Here is a 12,294-nt window from a genome sequence, read left to right on the forward strand (position 1 = left end):
TCTAAAGAGCCACTGGATCAACAACAAAGGCTGGAGTTGGAGAGTAAGAAGAAGTCAGTATTTGGATAGTGCCTTTGGGTCAAATAAGTCAGATGAGACTTATATAGGAAGAGAGACCCCCCCCCCCCCATGGCTCATTTAGTCCCACAACCCTATTTCCATGTGGGAAAATAAATCCAGTGATAATAAGTTCTATTATATAAATAAATTTAGGGATACATCTGCAGTAGTGACAAAAATATGAATGTTAAACCCTAACATATACAGCTACATCTTAAAGTTTAGTTAATGTAAATCACGAGTCAAAGTGTTGCTGATAAAAACATTCATCACAACACACTTTATAGGGTTAACCTAACAACTACAGCAAACTCAAGAGATCATTAAATAGCAATTTTCATTGAAAACAAAAATAACAGCAATGAAAAACTATGACCAGCATCAGACAACAGGGATGATGTGCTGGACACAAAATATCCTCCCTCCAAATTGTAGGAATTCCAATTACACCTTGCTCATGGGCATGCACAGTAGAGCCCTCAAATTTCCAAGTGCTTTGTGGTAGGGACTTCTTAGAAATATCTGCATCAGCAGGAAACCGTGGCCATGAGCTAAATTTAGTTTGAATACCCAGTTATAGTAACTCAAACTCATTCAGTAGCTAATTGCTAATAAGCAGCTTATGTTAAAATGAAATACTATGGACCTGTGAGTCGTTTGCCAGTAAGGAGTATGGAAGGGATTTGCATTTGGGGGAGCTTGGGGTTTGCCAACAGGAGTCCACTGAATAACTGAGAACTAGTGGCTGCTGTGTGGGAGCCATGCTGTCAACTGAACTGGGGCAGTTGGGCTCTTGGCTTAGCCTGTTGTTCATGGTCCATAGGATTTTGGACTCCTCCCCATTCTCCACTAAACAACTCTTATCCTGTAGTGGTTGCTTGGGAATCCCAGTAGGGTATGGCTCCATAAGGAGGCTTCTGCCTCCCTCTTAGGAGAGATAAATTATATTTTTGGCCACACCATTCCTGGTCCAGAGTTCTCTCACATGTAGCCATTCTAAAAAGAGAATATGATGATTGGGAAATAATGTGAGGGAAAAGGAGTCAAATTTTTGGTGGCCATATATGACATGGACATGAGCAAAAAATTGTTTTTATGTTAGTTTCTAGGTGCAATATTTAGATTTTTTAAAATTTCAAATGCTAGCAAGGTAATGCTCAGAGTCCTCCAAGCTAGACTTCAACAGTACATGAACTGAGAACTTCCAGATGGACAAGCTGGATTTAGAAAAGGCAGAAGAACCAGAGATCAAATCGACAACATCTTGTTGGATCATAGAAAAAGCAAGAGAATTCCAGAAAAACGTCTGCTTCATTGACTATGCTAAAGCCTTTGACCGTGGATCACAACAAACTGGAAAATTCTAATGAACTGGTTCAAAATTGGGAAAGGAATATGTCAAAGGCTGTATATTGTCACTCTGCTTATTTAACTTATATGCAGAGCACATCATACAAAATTCTGACCTGGATGAGATGGTTGAATGGCATCACCAACTCGATGGACATGAGTTTGAGCAAGCTCCAGGAGTTGGCGATGGACAGGGAAGCCTGGCATACTGCAGTCCATGGGGTCGCAAAGAGTCGGACATGACTGAGTGACTGAACTGATACTGATACCGAAGGGAAAAGGTAGGATGGGATGGATTGGGAGATTGGGATTGACATATATGCAGCACAATGTATAAAATAGATAACCAATGAGAACGTACTATATAGCACAGGAAACTCTACTCGATGCTCTGTGGTGACCTGAATGGGAAGAAAATCCAAGGAAGAGGGGCTATGTACATATGTGTGTGGCTGATTCACTTTGTTGTACAACAGAAACTATCACAACATCGTAAAGCAATTATATTCTAATTAAAATAATTAAAATTTAAAAAGAAAACATGATTGCTTCCTCTAACCAAGTTTTAAAAGTATGATCTCAAAACCAGGAAGCATCAGCTCTATACAGATGGTAGATACTGCTGTTCAGTTGCTAGTTGTGTCTGATTCTTTGAAACCTCATGGACTATAGCATGCCAGACTTCCCTGTCCTTCACAATATCCCAGAATTTGCTCAAACTCATGTCCATTGTGTCGGTGATGCCATCCAACCATCTCATCCTCTGTCACTTCCTTCTCCTCCTGCACTCCATCTTTCCCAGCCTCAGGATCTTTTCCAATAAGCTGGCTCTTCGAATTAGGTGGCCAAGGTATTGGATGGATGGATGGTGGATATAGGCACTAATAAAATATGCTAAGAATGTAAACTTTTTGAAGATCAATTTTTAAGCTATGTATTTGGCTGAAGGATTAAAAATTTTGAGCAAAGTTAGCACTTTGCTAAAACTGTTCCATGTTTATTAAGCCACATGTGTTGATCCCCTGTCTCTTGTGAAAGACTATTTAAGCCAGAGGATAAGATGGCTGGATGGCATCATTGACTTGATGGACATGAGTTTGAGCAAGCTCTGGGAGTTGGTGATGGATAGGGAAGCCTGGAGTGCTGCAGTCCCAGGGGTCGCAAAGAGTCAGATGTGACCGAGCAGCTGAATTGAACTGAACTGATTTAAGCCAGATAATGTATTTTCAAAGTTAAGACATTTATTATTTACTTAAATGCAAAACACTTAACAAGTATCTGAAGAAATGAAAGTTCTAATAATAGGGAATAATAAAGGACTGTTTACAGTACATCCGTTAACACTCGTATATGGTATAGTTTCTATCACAAAGTCAAAAGGAATACAGCATATAACACATATCAGATATCCTAAGGTAATATTCACTTCCAGGACAACAGCCAAATCCAGAAATAAAATACATAGCATTATCAGATGTTCACATACTCCTAGGAAATGTTTATAATTTGCTGCAAAAGAAACATACCAGCTACTTCAGGATGTGGCTAAGACAAGCATGTTCCTGTGGTAACAATTTCCCAAACAAGAAAAAAAGTTAAAAAGACAAGTCTTTGCTAAGCTGCAGACTACCAGGTCTCCTGATTTATGAAAGCAACAAGATAGATCTGGTTAAGAAATAATTCAGAAACAAGTATTTCATGAGCCAGCAAAATCTGTCAAATAAAATTACTTTGAATCTACAATGGAAAGAAATACCTTCACATAGGTTGACAATGTCAAATAATTTTATTAGGCAGCATTGTACTTTAGGTTGACATACTAGATCTAGAATATTCTATGACCATGCAAATAAATATGAACATATATCCTATAAGGTTCTGGCCAATCCTTAATAATTATTTTAGTGAGATGTATATATAGACTTATCCAATTAAAATATGATATACATTTAGTTTCTCATAATAACAAAATCTCTCTTATCTTTTTATAAAAAGCTTATCTTCTTTTAATATTTTCATATTAGTGCTATTTTACACTTTGCTCTGTTTATTGTCACTCATTCATTTTATTTGTGCCTTCTTTCAATAAACATTGAGTATTTGCTAAGTATCAGAAAATGATTGGGTCAAATTATCTTTTTTTCATATTGTACTTACTACCGTTCTAAAACCCATTCAATCACATTTTTAAGAATAAAAAGCCTCATTTGCCATTCCATTGCTGATGATCTACCCAGAACTTCTATCCCATAACTATTCATTTCACATCTTTCCTGCTAAAGGTGAGATGAAGTAGGATAGGGAGGGCAGGGTGGTCAGGAAATAAATTAGTACATATTATTTGCATCCAACATGTATTGCACTTGGCTAAGTGTTTAACACATATTGTCTTAAATAAGTTTCACAACAACACAATAAGGTAGTCATATTGTTATCCCCATTTCATATATCAGATATGAAATCAAGACTCTTAGCACTACAGGCCTCACAGTTAGCAGTTGGCAGTGCCAATAATGAGATCTCAGTCTGGTTTATCCCAGTGGTCTTTCAGGGGCTCTTTTAAGAAGCACAGCTGGCACCCATATTAAAAAAAAACAACACTGAATCAAATTATTGAATAAAAATGCATCTGTATCACTCAAAAACTCAGATCTTCTCCCCTTTTATTTTCCTCTAAAAGCAATATGCTATGTAGATAAATTACTAGGGAAACACATTTGACCAGGGGTTTTGAAGCAAAGGTAGATAGCTCACTCAAAGAAAACTGCTAACGAATAAATTAAAAACTTTAAAATTCTGAAATCCACCTATTGTATTATTAATTTTATTTCAGACCACTCTCCAATATTACTGCAAGTAACAGATAATGAATTATGAATAGGCTAGGCATTTAAGTTATTACTATAAATACAAATTAAACTAAGGCAAAATAGAACACAAAACACCCCATTTTATTTAATAGAGATGAAAAGAAATAATATCACAAAATTAATATAAAGCAATGGCATTTATTATGTTGCATGCTCTTTAATTATTCCACATTGATAGGTACCTTATATTCTTCATAATCATTGTTATCTAGCAAGTTCCTTTTCTCCATTTCTACAAGGTGTTCTGCAGAGAGCTTAGCTGGTAAATGTCTAAGAGAGGCTTGCTCATATATGGGTTTTCCATGGAAAAACAGTTCCTTCCAATCATGCATCAACTTATATGGGATCAGGCTACAGCAACAAAGAAAGAAAAAAAAGGTTGAGATAAACCAATGGTTAGTTAAATACACATCTTAAATCTTAGCCTTTCTATTACCATGTTCATCCCCCAGGCTCTGCTATTTGAGGCCAGAAGTTCCACTTACTATGACATTCCTAACAGCCAGTAAAATGGCTGAAACTTAGTAGTATGAATGAATGAATGTTACCTAAAGTCAAACTTGCTTTGACTGTGCACTGAAAGCACACTATATCTAAAAATAATGACCACTAATCATAAAATTTAGTTTCTTTGATTTCCAGCTGTGATACTAAATGCTGTGCAAGCTTTGAATATCATTTAACTGTTCCAATATCAGTGTCCTCTTATGCAGAATAGACAGAATATTTTCCAAGGCCCCTTTAATATGACAACTAGTTTGCATATGTGCAAGTAATTCGTAACAGAAAAATCTAATGTATGGTGGCTTTTATTGTCACTGAACATCTGGTAGCATTTGCAATTATTTTTCAGTACTTTTTCTACTTAAGTTAGATGAATGACTTGGAGGCAGTCAGGACAGAGTAATCAAAAAACAGTTCCAAGAGGAACAAAATGTGCAAAGGAAGGAAAGAGCCTAACATAACTCAGATGCATTTCTCTAAAAATAGTGGAAATTGAAATTACAACCTAAAGAGCTGTATTTCATTGAGAGACATGCTACAACATGCATAAACCTTGAAGACATCTTACTAAAATGAAATAAGCCAGATACAAAAGGACAAATATGATTTTACTTATATGAGGTACCTAAAATAGACAGATTCATAGAAACAGAGACCAGAACAGAGGTTACAAGGGGCTGGAGGGAAGGGGAATGGGGACTTATTATGTAATGGGTACATCACTTCAGTTTGGGATGATGAAAAAGTTCTGGAGAGACTGTACCCAATGCTAGTAAACTTTAAACAGTTTGAAAGTCACTTAAAAAAGGTTAAAATGGTAAAATTTATTTTATGTATTTTTCTCCACAACAGTAGTTTTTCATTAAATGCAGACTTCAAATATAATATATTGTTTTCCATTAATAAAATATTTATATTTATTAGATATTGCAGAGATATGAAGTTTATAACTAATATACTCAAGCATAGAAAAATTCTAACAAGAATTTTTAAAATGGCATGGGCTCCTGTGTTGAAGTAAATGATTAACAACTTATATATTGTCAAAAACTTAATGTGGCAATTACTGAATCAATATTCTCTTATCTGAATATTGATAATTTTGTTAAGAAGTCCTAACAAAAGTCAGTTGATGTAAGAAGCCTAATACCAAGAATATCCCTGTGATCTTGAAAAAAAAATGTTGATAACATCTTCTTTAGGAAAGTACAGAGAGAATAATGTTATCTTGACAGTCAACAGTAGAGAGTAAAAAGATCTTAACATATATGCGTAAACACTGTATTCACTTGGAAGTAAAAGACACTTAAAATTTCAAAGCAAATGACCCCTTCAAAGTTTGATATTAATGCTCCTGGAATTTTAAAATTTTGTGTATTTTGCATTAAAATAAAAATGACTTCATATAATCAATGTTCTCTCAATATTAATTTTCACAAAGCAGGATTTAGAGAGTAACAGAAGTCAGAGTAGTATATGACTCTATAAAATACTATGATAGTCAAAAACAATACACACAGGAAGTCCTCACCTTACTAGCTAAGTTTGTGCTCTGTAAGGGGATTTTTAGGTCACCTATTTGACACAGAAATAATCCTTCTATGGGTGAAAAGAAAACTCAACGTTGCCCCTAGGACAGGTGATTAACGTCTAGCTCCTTTCATGCTGGCGCCCAGCCAGCATGGCTGAGACTATCTCCACAGCCTCACCCAACAGAGGCGTTCATGGAGCAGGTGTGTGAGAAACCCTTTCTCACAGTCTTCTTTCCAGGCTCTACCAGGGGTGTTAGGGACCTCTGGCATTCTCTGACTGGCAGCTGTGTGATTCTCCCCTGATGTGATCACAAGGTGTTCTCTCTATGTGCATCTTTTCTGTTTCTTATAAGGACACCAGGAATCTTTAATAAGGGCCCCACCTTCCATGGGTATGACCTGATCTTAAATAATCAGTGAAGACTATTTCCAAACAATGTTACACTCTGGGGTATGGGGCGGGTAGAACTTTTAATATAGCTTTCTGGGGCAGGGGAACAATTGAACCCGTATATAAGCATTTCTATATTGCCTTTTTTAGACACGAAATTTCAAAGTAAAGTCCCCTTAAAAACTTATGCTATTAATACCTCTGGAAATTTCATCCTATATATTTCATTTTTACATTCAGTTGAGCTCTCCCTGGCTTTTGGTATGATGCATGGCTTTTCTTTTTACTGAAGTCTGCACATTTTTGGATTATGCTGTGACACTCTGGATCATATATAAACCTTCTGTTCTAGTTGATTTTTTCTGACGTTGCTTGAGGAAGGGAAGAAGAAGGGGCCATCATGTTACCGACAGGTGAGGACAGAGGTCCCCATGTGGACTTCCTCATCACCAGAGGGAAGGGCATCTTTGTTGCTGATGAAGGAGGTGGCAGTTCTGTCCCCTCACAAGGTCTCTGCCACAGTGGGGGTGGCCTTGTGACCACCGGGCGATGGTGAAGGTCCTGACCCTCCCTTGGCTCCTCTAACATGACCCTCATGGGGAGGGAGCAGTGGTCGGTCCTGCCTGGTGGGGGTGGAAGTCCATGCTTCCTACCTGGCCTCTGGGATGGTACCCTGGTGGGGTGATGGGGTCCCTTGTTACAGTCTTGTGAGGGTGGAAGACAGGCTCCCTCCTTGCCTTTGCTGGCCGAGGTGGAAGTGAGGCTACATTTTTCTTGCATGTGATAGTTGGAAAAGACTGGTTATCATCTGAAAGTTTTTCATCTTGCTAGGCTGCTCCTTAACCGACTAGAGACAGCAGGTTCTTGTCGGGCTTATTTTTTGTCTACACCATTAGTATCTATACCATTAGTATCTCTGTTTCCAGAATATTCAGTTCCAATCTGGGATGTGTGAGGCAAAAAGAGAAAGAACTGAGGAAGCTCATCACAGAGTCCTGAGGTCATCAGCCAGTCCCACTTCTTCCTTCCATCTTCAGAGCCTTCTTGTTTCATTCACAACGTCCAGGGTTTTTCACTGTACTTAGTGGGAGAAATAGGGAAAGGGGCATCCACCCCATTTTCCCACAGTAGAACAAGATTTCTGTTTATGTTTCAATTTTGAATTATGAGATTTTACTTAGGGAAATCAAGCTGTACTTCCCCCACTCCAAATTATTTTTTTATGTTTTTATATTTATATCTACTATATTCTATTTTTTATTCTATTACTCTATTTTTATCTTATTACTCTATTTTTTATCATTATAATGCATTGTATCACCTTTCATTTTCAACCTTTTTGTAGATTACTTCTTCATCAGTTTATTCTAATTTCAAAATTTTGGATTTATATTAACAGGAAAAAGTATTTTTAAACATTTACTCCTTAATTCATTTCAATTTTTAGTCTTATTTTTCTTTTCTCAATCTTGTACCATTATAGTTTTATCTTCAAAATGTCCTCATCATCATGTTATTTCATTTAGTAGTTTTTATACAGTATTATGTCAGAAACATACTTTTGAACTGTGGTGTTAGAGAAGACTCTTGAGAGTCCCTTGGACTGCAGGGAGATCAAATCAGTCAATCCTAAAGAAATCGGTCCTGAATATTCATTGGAAGGACCAATGCTGATGCTCGAATACTTTGGCCACCTGCTGCGAAGAACTGACTCACTGGAAAAGACCCTGATGCTGGGAAAGGTTGAAGGCAGGAGGAGAAGGGGACAACAGAGGATGAGATGGTTGGAGGGCATCACCGACTCAGTGGACATGAGTTTGAGCAAGTTCCTAGAATTGGTGATGGACTGGGAAGCCTGGCATGCTGCAGTCCATGGCATCGCAGAGTCAGATAAGGAGCAACTGAGCTGAACTGATGTCAGAAACATGGCTGTCAGGGTGAAAGCAGTGGAGAAAGTTCCTGTCAAGTCCAGAGGTGATGGGATTATCTCCCCAACTTCTATTGACCCTGAATATCATGGGGCCTTCATTCTTTTCACTGTGGGTTTTCAAGAAGATCTCAGTCTGGATAACATCAAAAGTGTACAGACTTAAGTGGAGTGCCTTATCCTTTTGCTTTTGCTGAGAACTACAATGTTACCATTCCCTTTCAGCTTCCAGCAAAGGACATCACAAGAAATTGGTCTCTGAAGCCAGATGCCATATTTGCTTAAAAGCTGTTGCTGAGATAATTCTCCACAGATACACTACACTACTTATTGTATCTTAGCTGGGGCCACAAGAGAAAACCATTATTCTAAACTGAGAACCAAGAAGAGTGATGTATTCTGTAAAGAGCTAGAAATGGAAATGAGACATCATATGACAAACCGTGTTGCTCTTTTTGCTTTTTCCACCTGGAAGCACAGATAAAATTTGCAGCTCAGTTGCAGGAATTGGCATATCTACTGACACCTCTATAACTATGTTTCAACGTATTCCTTGTTTTTAAGTTTCTACTTTATCTGGCAGTGCTGAATGGCTTGCAGGATCTCAGTTCGCCAAGCAGGGATTTAATCCAGACCATGCCAGTGAAAGCCCAGAATCCTAACCACTAGACAACTGGGAAGTCCTATCCTTTGTTCTGATTTTGGCAACAGTGTATTCTTAATATTTTCTGTACTGTTAAATGTTTCCTTACAAATAGATTGACTCCTTTTAGAAAGAATGTGCAATGAAAAGTGATTTTGATTAGTAAAACAAAAAAAATTTAAGTAATTTCAGTCCTCTAGGAAGCTCCTAATATTTTAAGTAAATTATTATAGTCATCTTTGTAAATTATAGAGAATTTAGACACAAGGTTTAAATGTTAAAAGACATAAGTACAAATTAAATCAGGCTAGTAACTGGGTGAAATAAGTCTGTAATCAAGGTATTCTGGACCCCACTTCTAAGTCTTTCAAGAATAATCACTGTCTCTCTTTACTCATCAATTTAGTGCCACAATCTTACTCTTTTCTCATTTTCTTTGGTGTCTCTATTGTATTAACTATAAAAAAAAGCAACACTTACTTATTTGTCAACAATCGATAGTCTGCCACCTTAGTGGACAGATCAAGTATCTGATCCAAAATTTCTGCACATATTGAATAATGCTTTTTGTAACGAGCTTGAGCTCTTTCTATGGCGATCTGCTCATGAATTTCCTTATCTCTGAGGGCTTGTTCTTCAAAATCAATCTTGGCTTGTCTGGCTAAAGCCTGAGAAGGAAAAGACATATATCTTAGAGATTTGATTTTGTACTGGGGTATAGCCAATAATGTTGTCACAGTGTTGTGACAGTTTCAGATGAACAGCAAAGGAACTCAGTCATACATGTATCCATTTTCCCCCAAACTCCTCTCCCATAAATCACCATAACTGGTCAGTGATTCAGGTAAAAATAATGTCATCATTTCAATAGCTAAAAAAAAAAAAAATCTCTAAATAGAATGTAACCTCCTTTCATATCAGGAAAATGATAAATCATAAGACAGCACTTTCTCCTTAATACATTAAGTACTAAGTATTATGGTAAAGACAATATTAGAAATAGTTCACCCTTAGCTTATGTTATCAGCAAAACCTAGTGCAGAGAAAAGTGTGCTTCATGGATTAATGATAAATTAGATCTGAAGTATTCAAGAAGTCCTGAGTTCATGGGCTGCAAACAGAGTTGGGGGTCACAGAGCAACAGGCAAGTTGTGCAGGGCACCAAGCATAGCTGGCCCCTTTGTGCCCATCTCAGAAGACCAATTAATCTAACATATCTACTCTGGCTAATGCCCTATGTCTTTTAGCAGGAGACTTCTGGAATACTGATTTATACTTAGAAAATATTTTGGAAATTCCCTGATTATTCTGGCTTGAGAATATCACACATTTGCCAACAAATGTTAAATGTAAACAATGAAGCCTTCTGCTGTTACAGCCTTAATAAATTGATAAATTCATAAAGACATGTATTTATATAGAAAGTAAGAAAATATTTAAATGGTTTGACATCACTCGCTGCTTGGTTTGCACTCTTATTTTGTTTAGGGAACACTTTCCTTACACCAAGTAAAAGGCCAAACTTGGCACAACCAAATGTTTTCAAATAGTTATACCAACTCCTTGAGAAATTCAATCATGTGCTGACATGCTCCAGAAACAAGACCTGCCTCCCAATGTAACCTACCTCCCAAGGTAACCCAATGAATGTACAATGGTGGTTAATGTGGGCCTAGAGGAGCTGTGGTTGAATTCAAGCCTCAGTTTGTACAGGACTCAAGTCCTAGCTGCGGGCATGGCATGTGTGCTCAGCTGCTGGATTGTAGCCTGCCAGGCTTCTCTGTCCATGGGATTTTCCAGGCCAGAATATTGGGGTGGGTTGTCATTTCCTACCCCAAGTGATCTTCTCAACCCAGGAATCAAACCCACTCCTTCAGCATCTCCTGAATTGGCAGGCAGGTTCTTTACCACTGCACCACCTGGGAAGCCTCACTAGCTACGGGACCTGGGCCAGGCTGAAACCTCCTACATCTCCATCTCTTCACTGGGAGGGTGGGATGGTATAAAGACTTAGCATGAACAGAAATTAACGGTGAGAGCAAATATCTCAGTCACAAGGGGCGAAATGCATGACAATGGGCTGCTACTGTCCACTGAATCGAAGGGAAGCTTCATTTGTTTTGTTGTTGCTGCTTTATTTTGTTAGTTTGCTTTATCTTTGCTGGGAAAGGAGTTAGCTTAGGTGACCTCTAACGTAGATTCTGAACATTTGGCAGGTCCAGGAATTACACTAGTACTTGCTATTGTTGCTGTATTGCTTCGTAGGCCCTGTTGTCATGGAGAAAGCACCTGGTTTAAGTGTAAGTATACTTACGGCATGCTTCTCAAAGTGTGAAGGGAAGAGAAATCTGAGAGTCTAGGAGCACCCAGATGAGACTTTATGGAGAGAGCCAATGAAATGGGTTGTGAGGTGGGATTATTGATACTACAAAGAGCCTGGAAGGCATGTGGAATATTTAGGATGCTATGGAACTCAAACCTTGGGAGCCCAGGAATTCCTTCTGCAGGAACAAAGCAGCTTCCTCTCTGTTCTCCTCCCTCCCTTCCCCTCTCCTCACTCTCTCTTTCCTGCCAGGCCTTTCTTCCTTCTTTTTTAGCCTCAGAGTCTGCTATTTCTACCCCTTTCTCCTCCCCCATGCTAAACCCACCACAATTTCCGGTCCCATCACAGCAAAGTGGGTTGCAGCCCCAAATAAAGAAAGAAGGAAAAGGAGAAAGGAAATCTGTGGGAGGCAGTAAATCTCGGTGGTGATGAGCCTAGACTCTGAGAGCCACTGTGCTCTGGCTTCTCCACCAAGCTGTGCAACTTTGAGCTTTCTAAGTTTCATTTTCCTGATGTGTGATATGTAGACACGAGCAGTGTCCACTGCCAAATGATGCTGTGAGAATGATAATGCATGAGATGAACACAACTCAGTGCTGGACTCAAAGTGAATACTCACAAGTGGTAAACATTATTGCAAAGAATTATTGATAATAATAGCAGGTGGCACTGAAATTTGAAACCAGAAACCATT

General features: G+C 38.2%; 1 protein-coding gene across 12 annotated transcripts in view; it reads right to left on the reverse strand.

The window, feature by feature from the left end:
• SPEF2 (sperm flagellar 2) overlaps nucleotides 1–12,294 on the reverse strand; it is a 201,707-nt gene that overhangs the window by 147,835 nt on the left and 41,578 nt on the right. For 11 of the 12 annotated variants that reach the window (XR_003591923.3, XR_009596799.1, XR_009596798.1 and 8 more), the window contains exons 8-9: nucleotides 9,758–9,945; nucleotides 4,463–4,631 (exon numbers count right to left, since the gene is read on the reverse strand). Coding sequence is in view for 7 of the 12 variants with exons in the window: in XM_027980125.3 (XP_027835926.2) it covers nucleotides 4,463–4,631; nucleotides 9,758–9,945 (357 nt within the window). In the remaining 5 variants the exon portion in view is untranslated. The remainder of the gene's footprint in view (nucleotides 1–4,462; nucleotides 4,632–9,757; nucleotides 9,946–12,294) is intronic. The other variant, XM_060400506.1, reaches the window with a different exon arrangement.

Source organism: Ovis aries, chromosome 16, assembly GCF_016772045.2.
Source record: "Ovis aries strain OAR_USU_Benz2616 breed Rambouillet chromosome 16, ARS-UI_Ramb_v3.0, whole genome shotgun sequence".
Lineage (NCBI taxonomy): Eukaryota > Metazoa > Chordata > Mammalia > Artiodactyla > Bovidae > Ovis > Ovis aries.